Source organism: Emys orbicularis, chromosome 3 (genome assembly GCF_028017835.1).
Source record: "Emys orbicularis isolate rEmyOrb1 chromosome 3, rEmyOrb1.hap1, whole genome shotgun sequence".
NCBI lineage: Eukaryota > Metazoa > Chordata > Testudines > Emydidae > Emys > Emys orbicularis.
This window is the reverse complement of record NC_088685.1, coordinates 195,275,489-195,291,030: the sequence shown is the minus strand read 5'-3', so window position 1 is coordinate 195,291,030 and position 15,542 is coordinate 195,275,489. Positions and strand designations below refer to the sequence as shown.

Sequence of the window (15,542 nt, the reverse complement as noted above, 5' to 3'; positions counted from 1 at the left end):
TTTTAAGAAATATATTTTGAGTGAAAGATTTGAGAAGTGTGTACAGTTTTCACACATACTTTATTTAAAAAATTGGGATAAAAGCTCAGAGCAGCATTTGTTAAAATTCCCCCCATAGATTTCCAATAGCCATAGTGAAAATTGATCCAACTAAAAAAAAAAATTACCTTTGCTTCTGAGTGCCTGCCCCAGGGGAGATAAGAGCTCTTTATTGGATATGTTTTTGGGACAGTAAGCAGGGGAGAGCTCATACTTAGATAACAGGGGACTACTCCTGCAAAGAGGGAATACTTAAAAAAAATTGATAATCTTCTCTTTTAAAAAAAATCATATGGTAAACCTGTGGGATTGAGGGTTTACTCCTGTCTTATTCTTTCAGTTCCAAAGCAAAATGAAAGTGTAGTTAAACTCCTAATAAGTATCTGGAAATTCTTGGCTTTACAAACATTAGTTTCCCTTTTAGAACAAAGTGATTTGTATTAACAGCACTGTCAGATAGTTTGATGGTTGAATGTTGTTGGGGCTTGATTTCACTTGTATTTTTTTTCTCTTCCTCCTCTGTGTGGCTGATGGCTCATAGCATGCTGCCTGGCTGCTGGTAAAAGAGGAAATGGGGTGAGTAAGTTTTATAGCATTTATACTAGAGAGTACTGGATTTAGTGAATTAAGAGATACTTCTATAACTTTTTTCAGAGTAGGAGCAATGAGGAACTTCTTTCTCTGGAATATTGGGCCACTGATAGAGACATTTATGACTAAATGATTAATACTGTATTTTCCATGTGTAGGAAAACAAAGTGATTCACTTGATAGGTGCTTTTAAAGTGAGAAAGTATCCCTGCTAGCAAACAGCAGCAATCTCTCTGGAGCTATACTCCAAGATTCTTCCTCCCCTCTTCCCCCCCTTACTTACAGTGAACTCAAAATAAACACGAAGCCAGGGAGTAAATGCTTCATTTGCTTTCATCCTTTTGCTGGCAAGCACCTTTAAGCATCCAGGTACTTGAGCAATAGAGCAAGCAAGTAGTTGTTTTATAAGTTTGATATGAAGGCTACTACTTAACTGAATGCCGAGCAGCTGCAAAAGATTATAGTTTCAGCTTTGGCATATGCACATCCTACATTTGTGCCTAAATTGGATGTTTCTTGTTCAGTATGTTCATTGTGACTGCAGCATCTCTAGGACAATGCTTCTGAGTTTGGGGTGTGAGCTATCCATTCAATGTAGTGTTTTGAAATTTATTTAGTGCTCATGAAAGTTGCCAAAATGACATCACTGGAATCAGAAGTTCTCAGTCTGTCAGATAGATACAGTGAGGGTACATTTATAATAGGATAACAGAGCCTTTCACTTTGTCACCACTTCAGAGCCAGCCCAGATCAGTAATGTCCAAAACTGTTACTGTTAGCTAATGGTAAAGAGTCAATCATTTGTTTGGTTCCCAGTAGACAGAAGCCACCATCACAGTTGACTAAGAAGCTGAGGATTGAATGATCAGAGACTGAACTATCCTATCACTCAGAACTGTTCTTTCTAGAGAAGAGCAGAACAGATTGGTGGGGCTATGAAGGGAAGCATGCATAGTCTGTACTATACCTGTTCTGTGACTAAACAGAAGTAATTTTATCTCCAAGCTGTCATGCCAGTACTTTTCATGAACATTACATTCACTTTAAAAGAAGGAGCACAGCACAAGCGGTTTAAGCTTTCCTTCACAGCCTCACTACTATGGCTTAGGGCTTGTCTACATGGGGAGTTATTCCAGAATAGTTGTTCTTGATTAACTCCATATGTGGATGGTCTTATTCTGGAATAAGAGTGCCTTCCATGTCCAAAATGGACTAAACTAATTTGGAATATGCACTCTAATTCCAGAATAAGCGCAACCACACGTGGAGTTAATCAAGAATAGCTATTCTGGAGCAACTCCCCATATAGACAGGCCCTTAGACTGCCAACCAAAGTACTAATAAATATAATGGTATTCTGTTTTAATAACACTAGGTAACTACAGATTGGACTAAGTCCATCAATTCATTTAATATCAGCCAATGAATTACTATCAGAAGGTAATGTGTTTGTTACTACTGACCTGGGTAGGGACAGGGTATAAAATGGTCATCTAGGTTAATGGTCATCTAGGTTTCTGTATGTCTTAAGGAATCCAGGAGTCCTGTATTTCTCAGCAATCTCAATTTTTGAAGTTAGAGTTGAATTTAGTGCACACTTAGTTTGAAGGTACACAATTTCATCTGTGTTTTAATGATTTTTCCATTTCACTTTTATTATTGGGGTAGCTACTAATGAGGTTATTAACATGTGGCTTTTCATATACTTTGTGTCAATATACAATATTTTAATTGTATGGTTCTCAAGAATATAGGGTTTAAGTTGATGAATTTACCGTTGACTAGCTGATTCACAGGCTGTTTTCCACTTATGGTGAAAAAAGTATGATTAATATGTATAGTTTGATGACACTGATTATTTGCATTCAGATATGACTGATATATAAATCTACACCTTTTGTGAGACATCAGTTTTAAATATTCTAAAATTCTCCCAATAATGTAACAACATGGGGACATGAACAATTTGTACTAATGGCTAAAGTACCTTCAGTAAGTAATTAATATCTTACAATTTTGGGTAAAGTCTTTGAATCTTATAAGGATCACATTAATTGTGAATAAACTTATAAGATACTGAGCTGTCTCCAGCAAAAGTAGTATTAAGTGAACAGGGTACAAAGACTGTGGATACTGGCTGTAATAGGTATTCAAATATATAACCAGAAATATTAATGCAGTGATTAGATTAGTATTGAGACCTTTTGTTTATATATCAGTGATTTGAAGGAGTATCTATCCAGTAGGTAAGGAGAGAGTGTGTGCAACCTCTGTGATGTATCTTCTTATCCCAGACCACTCAGAGGGTACCCCACAATATGGGGGAGAGACAGGGACATAATGTCCTCCACTCACAAACCAATGGGGGAATTTACCAAGAAGGGTATACAGTCTCAGGCTGGGAGAAGAAGAAATTTTTGGAGGATTGGGAGGCAGTGTTGGAGCGGAGGCATAAGACTTCTGCATAGACGACTCTGGTCTCTAGCAAGTTTCCTATGATCTGGGAGTTCTGAGGGACAAACTCCATGCCCATTCCCAGACCTTTCCCCAGTAAAATGATCTGTTAGAAGCATCATGAGAGGAACACTTTGGAGATTCTTGTTCCCTATGTGTGTTTATCAGTGTAGGGGAACAATTTGGCTTAAAGTTCATTGTTATTGAGCTATCTTCTGATGGAGGCCATCATGCTGGGAAGTGCTATTTGAGATATTGGCAGTATAGGAACTCAGACTTAGAGGTGGGAAAGCAATTTCTATCCTACTTTAATGCTAGTTTAAACAGTAAATTATTAATCTCTAAAAGCATCTTTTTATTGTTTAATCAGCATTAGAGAAGCTTTCACAGTGAGCTCCTATAAGGAAGGTGTGAGTTCTTAGTAAATTGGCCTGTCATTGGCGCTTGGGTCAAGGGTGGTAATGCTATATTTTTTTTAATGAAATGTGCTACTTGTTTGGCAAAGGGTTCTCAGTATGTAAGCTTCCAGATTGCTGGGCTGAAAAAAGTGTGTACTGCTTTCTCTTAATATTTTTGACATCTTTGGCTAGTTACACTTTCCACTGCCCTTAATTATTTGGTGTACTGCCTACATACTCTTGTAACTTGAACAAGTATATGCCCTGTCTCACAGTGAGAGGGCTAGCTGCCTTTCCGAGTTCACCTCCACAGATCACAGACCTCATGCTTTCACCTCCCCTGGGGTGGGTGATTCTCCTGCTCTTAGACTCGTCCTGAGGCTATGTTACCTCACAGATTCAGTGCTCAAGCCAGCAGGTTTGACTAAGTTTGGCACTTTCAGTTCTCCCCTTCAGGAGTTTGTGGCCAGCGGACCAGACAGCCTTCTTAAACCAAAGTATTATTTAATTTTAACAGCAGGAATAAAGCATAATATAAGAGAAAAATAATTTTAAACAACGAAAGGTATCATCTACACTCATGTATTTTACCTCAGTCCTCACCCCCACCCTCTGTGAGGGGAGTCTAGGAAGGCCTAATTTCTTCATACCCATCAGCCAAGGTCCATGTGAGAGAGTCTGTTCCCACAAACAGCTCCTCAACACACTCTGACCTTTGGACAGAGAGAGTCCTCAGACCTGTTTTGTAGTCCTTTTGATATATTGGTAACACAAGCATTGGCAATTGGAACCCAGGCTAAACAAGCTATGTAATTTGGCTGGAGCTGAGATAGTAGGATCTTCACAGTTAATAGCTCAGGCAATATCTCAAACACACTGAAGTGTTTCCCTGGCGGGTTTTCTCCAGTCATTCTTTTGCCTTCCTTTTTATTTCCTCACAGCCTTGTTGATTTAACCCAATATAGACATAGTAAGCATCCCATATGACAATCAGACAAGTTTATAGTATTCATAAATTATTACAGAGCAGCACCATGTCCTTCACACCATGTTCTGTACACTGGTATAGTTTTGGCCTGTTTATACCCAAATTTTATGTTAGTGACTGGTCACTTATTTTTAGCATGAAATGTCAGAGGTATGATTGTTTGACTGACTCATATACAAGTTTTCATTGTTTATTTTTTATGATTCAGAAAACAGGGCCTATCACTGGCAAAAGAGGACGTTGTTCAGCTGAAAGAAACATACAAATGGATTATTCATCCCCTGTTCTCGGAGGAGCTGGGTGTTCCTGCTGATGGAAAGGTGTTGTATGAATAATAAAGTTGTTGTTTTCCTGAATTCATATAAATTACTCATAACATTGATGGGTTCTAATTAAATAGACAAGTCTGTCACTGGTCTTATCTGGTAAACAAAAGAAGTGCTCTTTTACCTCAAGTTAGCTATCGCAAGTAAATCCTAGTGGAGACAAGGCAAGCAGTAGTTTTTATACAAATTAGCTGGTAGAGTTAAAGACTAAGGAGTCTTTTCTTAGTCATGACATATAGAAACAAACGTCTTTAAACGTTAAAGATAGCAAGAGACCTTCTAGAGCCCACAAACACTGAGTCCCTCTAGTTATAAGTGTACCATAAAAATAAGTGATCTAAGGCCTTGTCTACACTACACAGTTCTGTCAACAAAACAGTGGAAGTGTACACACGTCAATGTTCTTCATGCCGATGTACTCCCCTGCTAAGCCGACAAAATCACCTTGATGAGAGGTGTAGAGCTTTTTGCGGCAAAGTTAGATCAACGCAGTGTCAGTGTAGACACTGCGCTTGCTTATTTTGCCATAAAGGCCTCCAGGAGGTGCCACACAATGCCTATCCTGACTGCTCTGGTCAGCAGTTTGAGCTCCACTGCCCTGCAGCCAGGTATACAGGCATCTGTCCCTCCCCCTTTAAAGGGCCAGGAATTTTTGAAATTCCACTTCTTGTTTGCTCAGCGTGGAGAGCTCACATTGCATCTTTCCAGCTGACCATGGCAGCTCCACACACTAAATGATCTCCCGCATGGAGTACACCGGAGTTGATGGATTTGCTGGCTCTGTGGGGAGAGGAGGCTGTGCAGTCCCAGTGCAAGTAAACAAAGCCTGGCTGAATGCATTACATAAAGACATGTTACTGGGGCTCATTGTCGAAATGCTGCTTCAAAGCCTCCCTGATTCAAATAGCCCCCTGTTGTGTCCCTCTAATAGCCCTAGTATCTGGCTGCTCAAAATCAGCCACCAGGTGATCCGCCTCCATGCTGCATCCCTGGGGAAACTTCTCTTCCTTAGCTTCACAAATATTATGCAGTGTACAATGGGCTGCTATGACCATGGGAATATTTTCCTCATTGAGGTCTAACCTGCCGTAAAGGAAGCACCAGTGAGCCTTTAATCTGCTAAAGGCACATTCAACAATCATTCTGCATCTGCTCACCCTATTGTTGAAGCACTCCTTGCTGCTGTCCAGGTTTCCTGTGTAAGGCTTCATGAGTCATGGGAGTAAGGGGTATACTGGGTCTCCCTGATCACTATGGTTATTTCAACATCCCCCATTGGAATCTTCTGGTCTGGAAAGAAAGTCTCTGCTTGCAGCTTTCTGTACAGGCCAGTGTTCCTGAAGATGTGTGCATCATGCACCTTCCTTTCCCATCCCTTGTTGATATCAGTGAAATGACCCCGGTGATCCACAAGCACCTGCAATACCATAGAGAAGTACCCCTTTCTATTGATGTACTCCGTTGCAAGATGGTTTGGGGCAAAAATGGGGATATGCATCCCATCTATCGCCCCGCTGCAGTTAGGGAATCCCATTGCTTCAACACCATCCACTATTTCACACACATTTCCAAGAGTCACAGTTCTTCTTAGCAGGATGTGATTAATGGCCCTGAAAACTTGCGTGAACATAAACTCCATGTTGGACTTTCCAACTCCAAACTGATTCGCGACCGACTGGTGGTAGTCTGGAGTTGCCAGCTTCCACACAGCGATCACCACGTACTTCTCCCCCGAGAGAGCAACTCTCATTTTAGTGTCCTTGCGCTGAGGGGCAGGGGCGAGCTTTGCACACAATTCCAGGAAGCTAGCTTTGCGCATCCAGAAGTTTTGCTGCCACTGTTCGTCATTCCATACCTGCATGACGATGCGATCGCACCACTTGATGCTTGTTTCCCGAGCCCAGTAGCGATGGTCCACCCTGTGCAACTGAATCATGAATGCCAAAAGTAATCTGGAATTGGTTCTTTCCATGGCATGCAGCTCGGCAGCCATCACGGATTCCTGTTCAGATTCACAACTCATAAATACTGCATGATCAGTCGTGTTGTGTTCACAACACTTATTACAAGACTAGAGAGCAGTGCTGAATCCCTGATTTCAGGCAAAGATGGTGGGTGTACTGTTTACAGGGGCTGTTGAAAAATGGGGCGAAATGTGATTAGAAGCCCATGGAATAATGGGACAGAAAAAACTGCATCATGGGATGGTGAACCCATGATGCACTGTGATCCATTCCTCATTCCTACAACTAATAGAGGCAGAAGGTGGCGAGTTGCATGGTGGGATAGCTACCCATGGTGCACTGCTCTCTCTGTCGATGTTAAAGAACCAGCTGTGGACGCATGCGGCTGACACAGGGAGCATTGTGTGAACATGCACAAGCGATGTTACTATTGTGGTTTATGATCGTCGGCGTAAATTGCGTTGACTTAACTCTGTAGTGTAGACATAGCCTAATGCTTTATAACTTAAAATCATTTAAACATTAGCTAATCCTCTCAACAGCCCTGTGAGGTAGGTTGGTATCTGAATAAGTGTGATAATGAGAGAATGATTTGCCGAAGGCAAGGGAACTGTGGGCAGCATTGAGATTACTCTAGAGTTCCTGGTTCTGTCGTCAATCCACTAAATCACATTGCTTTTCTTTTATGGCTTAAAGGCATCCAGTCATTGCAGACTAAGTCCTGGAATGAACTGCTTACAAGGTTGACTGGTTTGGTTTTGTCCCATGATTTGCTAGGCTTAGTGACCATAATAGGTAGGCTTGGAAGAATTTGATTTTTTAAATATAATTTTGACAGATAATATCAATGTTTATTTTAAGCATTTTTTTTCAATTTAAATGTTCACACAGTTATAGGAAATTATGGGGGAGGTCAGACAGCAAGGGGATCAGATAATCATTTAATGACAGACTCAAAAAAGTTTAATCTTTGTAACTGTTAAAACACCAATTGTCAATATCACATGTCAAAATATGCAAAGTTAATATCCTTAAATCAAACTCTAATATGTTCTCAAGCAGGATTTTTCTTACTTTGCCTATCTGTAAATTGCTATTACCGATTGAAATAGTTTTTCCATTGGTTTTTGTGTGTACGGTGAAATCAATGTTTACTGACATTTACCAATAAAGATCTAATCCTTCCAAGCCTAATAGGCTTTGGGCTGTTATTCTCTCTCTGTGCTAGTTCCCCCATGTACAAAATGCTTGTAAAGTGCATTGAGATGGTTGAGTGCTATAGAAGTCTTATGATATATTTCTGAAATGGCTTCTCGGTGACCCATTTAAAAGTTTCCCATTTATGCTGCAATTCTATCTTCCTCTTCTCCTCCTCCTTGACTGTTTTTCTTTAATATATCAATAAGGATCCTTGAACCATTTGTTATACATTTGGTTAATAAATTGCTAGCACTTAGTAAAAGGAAATTGTTACCGTTCTTTTTTGTCTTAGAGCTTGTTCGAAGTGAGTGTGGTGTTTGCTCACCCGGAAACTGATGAGGATTGCCATTTCCTGTAAGTTGCAATACAAACAACAAGATCTTTATCTTAATATTGTGCAACATTGTTAGAGTTTGTCTGTAGCAAATGCAATGTCTCCAGTATTTGTGATCTAGAGTTGGACCTGAATCCAAACCCCAAATCCAGGTTCCTCTTTGCAGCTTAAATCTATGGTATCTCTGAGGGGCCGAATCTGCGCACCAAATCCAAACAGCCTAAAGTTTGGAAATGTTTGAATCTGGATTGTCAACCTTAATGTCAGAGTGTGTGGATCTAGAATTTTGATTTGGTCCATTACAGAGAAATGAAGTCGAGTCAGGCATTTGATTTAGGCCTGTTGTACTGTTCATATTATAATAAACGATGACTTTACATGGTGTGTGAAGTACTTTTGATAACCTGTGAGCATATGTGTATATAATACTGAGGTTTTCCGCTTATTTCGGGAATTTGGGTATGGAGGGAGGGATCAGAAGTGAGTTAGTTCTACTTAAAGACAAGACTTTAAAACCCCCCCACACAAAGTGCTACATAATCACTTGGTCTTGCTCTGCAGAGCGGCTGCCATAGAAATCCTTTTCTCACTGGCAAAGAAATCCAGGATTTCTGGAAATCTGTCTACCATGTAGTCACATCCCTTAACAGCTAGAGGGAGCATGTTGTGAGAAAATGGTCTTCCTGCTTGCTGTTTTTCCCCCCAAAAGCTAGGCCTGGTCTACACTTACCCCCCAAGTCGAAGTAAGGTACGCAAATTCAGCTACGTGAATAACGTAGCTGAATTCGACATACCTTACTTCGAATTTACCGCGGTCCACACACGGCAGGCAGGCTCCCCCGTCGACTTCGCGGTACTCCTCTCGCCGAGCTGGAGTACCGCAGTCGACGGGGATCACTTCCTGGTTCGATTTATCGCGTCCACACCAGACGCGATAAATCGAACTCGGAACTTCGATCCGCAGCCGTCGAACTACCGGGTAAGTGTAGACTAGCCCCTAGAGCTTCAGGCAGTTTCACTGCACATGTTCCTGGTAGGTGTTAAATCAGAGCATGGAAGGTGCCTTCCCATACAACTTCTCTGACCAGGATACTGTCAGTTGGCAGCTGCTGTCTATCCTCAAGATCAGAAACTAGAGCATGTCTCTGGCCTTTCTGACTTCCTTTCATCTGTTGCTGCCCTTACTGCCTTACTTACTCCTCTTTTGAGTGCCTAATTTGTCACTTTATTGCTGCCCACCAGCCACATCCCTCCCAAATCTCTTATTTTACAAGAGCTTCTTCGCTGACTGAGAGGACTTCACATTAGGAGGTGACCCAGGGGGGAACAGGGAAGAATCAAAGTTCCCTTATTTCCCTCTCCAGTCAGCTTTCTGTGGCTTGGAGGGGAAGCCCACAATTCTGACTGCTGGCAGCTGGAGTCCTGCTGGCAAAACAATGCTGTGGTACTGTCCAGGCCTTGCATCTCTGTCCTTATTCCACCCTCCTCGCTGTCCTACCTCTCCCTCCCCAGTCTTTCTTGTTCCCTTCCCTTGTTCTCTGCCCTCCCCTCTTACTTCCTCCCTTTCTGTTGGACACCTTTTGAAAATGTTTATACGGGACAAGTTAGCAGTATAATGTAGCTGTGGAGGGAGTGGTGGCAGGGGGAGGAGAAAGCAGTAAAGCAGGGATCTCAAACTCAAATCACCACGAGGGCCACATGAGGACTAGTACATTGGCCCGAGGGCCGCATCACTGAAACCTTTTCATACAATGATACAAAAGTATAGTAAAAAATGAAGAGTAATATAGCATGCTATTAAAAGTCAATGTGTTTAGTTTATGTAGGTCAAATAGACTGGCACCTTCTGGCATCAATTTAAGATTGAAAAATCTTAACTCCATCCCAGACTGGAGAGTGATAGCGACACAAAGTGTAGGGCATTGCTGCTCAAAAATTAGATCTGGTACCTGGGTATTTTCATTTTGATAAGTGTCTTTTATTTAAGTGATCATATCAATTAATTTTTTATTTCTATTTAGAGCCACAGTATGTCCAGACTGTTTCAAGCCAGCAAAGAATAAACAGGTAAGAATCCCATATCTGTCATCAGCATCATTCTTCTGGGATCAGAATTCTCATGTCAATGGTTAAAATAAAGGAAGGTTTCTTGAAATTCAGTCATTACTTTAATGCCTATTTTTCTTTGCCTCCTCTCTACAAGGTTCTCCAGTTGTTTCATATGCCTCCTTTTATTCACTCAACTCTCAACTTTTCTTCTGTTTATGATGCCTCTGGATTCCATTCCCAGACCTACAGCAAGAGAGCTATCATTTCAAAAACATTCCCAATACGTATAGGAATTTGGTTTGGATACACTAAAAATATCAGTATAGCAGGACTACTACTTACTGTCCATGGAGGATATGGCTGAAATAAGGCTTAAAAAAAAGAGAGAGAGAATCTAGTCTTAGCAAAAGGGGAAAAAATAAAATTGTCCTAGAGCATTTTCCCCTGGCCACCATTCCAAATTAAACAAAACATGTGCAGAATGGTATGCTGCTTCCTGTTTACTATGGGACTACATGGCTGCTGTAGTACCCACAACTGTTGTACACCACCCAACAGAGGGTGTCACCACTGAATCCACCTTTCCTCAGCCTAAACTTAAACTCATCCCTGTAGTGGCATGAAAAGAGCACCCGTGAAGCACAGGGAAGGCAGACCCTGTGTGGGTTTTCCATATCCTCGTCCTCTCCTCCCCTTGCCATGCAATGAAGTGCCTGCAGGGAGCAGGACCTGCCTTTTAGTGCCAAAGATGTAAGGTAGCCACACATGATTTAGGAGATGCAGGAATGGGTATCAGTCTGTGTAACACAGTGTTCCATATGAAAGTGTAAACATTACTCTGTACAAGTCACTTTCATGTGTGGAGCTGAGTTAGTGCCAGTGACTGAAAGTAATTTTTAGAGCTGGAAAAAAAATTCTGTCCAGACTTTTTCTGATGTAAAATGGCTTTTCAATTAAATGGAAATGTTTGTGGGCAATTTCCATTTTTGCCAAAAACTTAAATTTTTCAGCAACCAAAAACTAAAATAAATTCATTTTTTGATTAGACTTGAAAAATGTTGAAGGAAATTTTTGACAAAAACAGAAGAATAATTGGTTTGAGTCAAAAAATTTCAGAAAAAAAAAATATTTTCCTGACCAGCTCTGGTAATTATAGTGCTACTTGTGTAACACAATGGAAGAAATATAGTGCAGTGAGACTGTTTGAACTGAAAATAATATTTTTTTAAATACCATCCAGAAGGCTTTTGCGAAGAGACATTATATCTTTGAGATAGGAAATAACAAAGAGAAACAGGAGCTAGAAACAGTGGGAAAGTTTCATGTTTAGATAGGTGTTTATGTGCTGACTGAGCCTAGATACCATGGAGATGAGCACATTGAAAGTACATAGGCAGATAACTACTATGCACCTGGAGAGAAGGGGATTCAGCATACATTTCTGAAGTAAATTAAATTTGCCAGTCTTATTTGTTCATCACCTATAAATGTACATTTTTACAGAATATATTAAGATGTCTGTTAAGTACAAATCTATCTAAGATACTTATATGCCTTCTATCATCCTACTATGGGAGTGCCTCACAAGCTTTAATACATTTATCCTCACAGCACCTCTGTGAGGTAGAGGAGTGCTGTTATCCTCACTTTACACACAGCCTATATCACAGTTCTCTATGCCTATACTTACCATGGTGTGTAGAGTACATACACTGCATACCCCCCTGCACAGGTATAAATAGCAGTGCAGACAGAGAGGCATGGCTTAGGTGAGTAAAGACACACCAGAACCTTAGGCTGTGTACCCTACATGGTTCTCCACAGGCCCATGCAGTGCCTCCCACACCTCCACTGCTATTTTTAGCAGTGTGGTGTCCCATTGCCTTCCTGTTCCCGAAGCCTTTCCCACCGCAGTGAAAGATTCCAGCAGTGGGGAAAGGCCCTGTCAGAGAGAAGGCAGTGTGGAAAGGTTTCAGTGGCTTCCTGATTCTGGAGCTTTCCTCCACTGCCTCCCCCCGCCAGAGCCTTTCACTGCCACATGTAGCCACATACCACAGTGTGAACACATCCTTTTCACTGCAGCAGGTACATACGAATGGCCGTACTGGGTCAGACCAAAGGTCCATCTAGCCCAGTATCCTGTCTACCGACAGTGGCCAATGCCAGGTGCCCCAGAGGGAGTGAACCAAACAGGTAATGATCAAGTGATCTCTCTCCTGCCATCCATCTCCACCCTCTGACAAACAGAGTCTAGGGACACCATTCCTTACCCATCGTGGCTAATAGCCATTAATGGACTTAACCTCCATGAATTTATCCAGTTCTCTTTTAAACGCTGTTATAGTCCTAGCCTTCACAACCTCCTCAGGTAAGGAGTTCCACAAGTTGACTGTGCGCTGTGTGAAGAAGAACTTCCTTGTATTTGTTTTAAACCTGCTGCCTATTAATTTCATATGGTGACCCCTAGTTCTTGTATTATGGGAATAAGTAAATAACTTTTCCTTATCTACTTTCTCCACATCACTCATAATTTTATATACCTCTATCATATCCCCCCTTAGTCTCCTCTTTTCCAAGCTGAAAAGTGCTAGCCTCTTTAATCTCTCCTCATATGGGACCCTCTCCAAACCCCTAATCATTTTAGTTGTCCTTTTCTGAACCTTTTCTAGTGCCAATATATCTTTTTTGAGATGAGGAGACCACATCTGTACGCAGTATTCAAGATGTGGGCATACCATTCATTTATATAAGGGCAATAATATATTCTCCATCTTATTCTCTATCCCCTTTTTAATGATTCCTAACATCTTGTTTGCTTTTTTGACCGCCTCTGCACACTGCGTGGACATCTTCAGAGAACTGTCCACGATGACTCCAAGATCTTTTTCCTGATTTGTTGTAGCTAAATTAGCCCCCATCATATTGTATGTATAGTTGGGGTTATTTTTTCCAATGTGCATTACTTTACATTTATCCACATTAAATTTCATTTGCCATTTTGTTGCCCAATCACTTAGTTTTGTGCGATCTTTTTGAAGTTCTTCACAGTCTGCTTTGGTCTTAACTATCTTGAGCAGTTTAGTATCATTTGCAAACTTTGCCACCTCACTTTTTACCCCTTTCTCCAGATCATTTATAAATAAGTTGAATAGGATTGGTCCGAGGACTGACCCTTGTGGAACACCACTAGTTACCCCTGTCCATTCTGAGAATTTACCATTAATTCCTACCCTTTGTTCCCGGTCTTTTAACCAGTTCTCAATCCATGAAAGGACCTTCCCTTTTATCCCATGACAGCTTAATTTACGTAAGAGCCTTTGGTGAGGGACCTTGTCAAAGGTTTTCTGGAAATCTAAGTACACTATGTCCACTGGATCCCCCTTGGCCACATGTTTGTTGACCCCTTCAAAGAACTCTAATAGATTAATAAGATACGATTTCCCTTTAGAGAAACCATGTTGACTTTTGCCCAACAATTTATGTTCTTCTATGTGTCTGACAATTTTATTCTTTACTATTGTTTCAACTAATTTGCCCGGTACCAACGTTAGACTTACCGGTCTGTAATTGCCGGGATCACCTCTAGAGCCCTTTTAAAATATTGGTGTTACATTAGCTATCTTCCAGTCATTGGGTACAGAAGCTGATTTAAAGGACAGGTTACAAACCCTAGTTAATAGTTCCGCAATTTCACATTTGAGTTCTTTCAGAACTCTTGGGTGAATGCCATCTGGTCCCGGTGCCTTGTTAATGTTAAGTTTATCAATTAATTCCAAAGCCTTCTCTCATGACACTTCAATCTGTGACAGTTCCTCAGATTTGTCACCTACAAAAGCCGGCTCAGGTTTGGGAATCACCCTAACATCCTCAGCCGTGAAGACTGAAGCAAAGAATTCATTTAGTTTCTCCACAATGACTACCTATGGTAGCTACCCATATCTTAAATGCCACCACCAGCGTAGACATGGCCATAGAGAGACTAAGTGACTTATCCAAGATCACACAGGAAGCCTTTGGCAGAGCAGGGAATTGAACCCAGGCTAGCACCATACCTGCTGGATATCTTTCCTCACTACCAGATGTGTGTGCACAAATCCCCAGTAGGCACATGTTCATGGCTTATGAGTCACCTACCTTGTCTTGTGCTGTGCACATCTGACGGTGTTCAGAGCAGGCACCCAGAAATATCACTTTGTTGGTGGTAAATCCAAGTGGAGTGCTGTTTTCAAAGAAATTAAACTGAGGAATGTGTCCTGGGCATGTACTTAAATGGCAAGTTGTATATATTTTTCCTTAGCAGTAGACTGTAATTGTTTCATAAGGGTTTGTTTTCTCTCTTAAAAGTCCTTTCCACCATGGAAAATCTGAGACATACGTTAGCCCAATCATATTTAGTCTTCCATACATAACATCACTTTCTACTATCCATTGTCAACAGTACATATTGATCTATAACATTTGCTACTATTATTAAGTGTACACTGGGGCCAAGATTTTCAAAAGTTGGAGCCTAAAAATAGACCGGAAAGCCCATATATAGGTGCCTAAATTTGTATCCTTATTTACAGAAGTGTTGAGCACTCAGCAGCTCCCAGTGAGATAAATAGGGGCGGGTGGATGCTCAGCCCTTTTAAAAACGACTTCATTAATTTAGGTGCCTAAATATGGCCTTACAAGTCTAATTTTAGGCTCTTACTTTTGAAAATTTTGCCTGAACCCTCCAGTCCCACTGACCTTTTTTTTTGCTTTTACATATTTTTTCATATAATCTAAAATGTAGAAAGTTGTTAGAGATGTATCTGGCAGCTCCTTCAGCTTATGGAGGGACTGAACTAGCTATTATGTATCCCTGAACCTTTGAAGGATCTGGGATGGGATTTTTCAAAACCATCTAAATGACTTAAGACCACAAGTCCTATTGAAAGTCATGAGACTTGTGCTCCTAGTCACTTAGGCACTTTTGAAAATCCTATCCCAGATTTATAAAAACAAACAGACATTAAATATTTTTGGGGAAAAGTTATGTTTTGTTGTGAAATGATTTGTGGAAGGGAACATATTTTGTAGATATTTTCCACGCTACCTGACCCAAACGCCAGTATTTCAATTTATAGGAAGCTGAATATAAACCATAGAATGAGATAGAACAAGTAATTATATTTTTTGAATATCTTCTAGAATCAAAGAGATGGGGTAAAA

The 15,542-nt window shown here is 40.8% G+C and overlaps 1 protein-coding gene across 1 annotated transcript in view; it reads left to right on the top strand.

The window, feature by feature from the left end:
- Positions 1-15,542, top strand: part of PUS10 (pseudouridine synthase 10) — a 70,278-nt gene that overhangs the window by 34,664 nt on the left and 20,072 nt on the right. The window contains exons 5-8 of the mRNA XM_065401524.1: positions 581-615; positions 4,679-4,790; positions 8,253-8,314; positions 10,316-10,361. Of these exons, the coding sequence (XP_065257596.1) occupies positions 581-615; positions 4,679-4,790; positions 8,253-8,314; positions 10,316-10,361 (255 nt within the window). The remainder of the gene's footprint in view (positions 1-580; positions 616-4,678; positions 4,791-8,252; positions 8,315-10,315; positions 10,362-15,542) is intronic.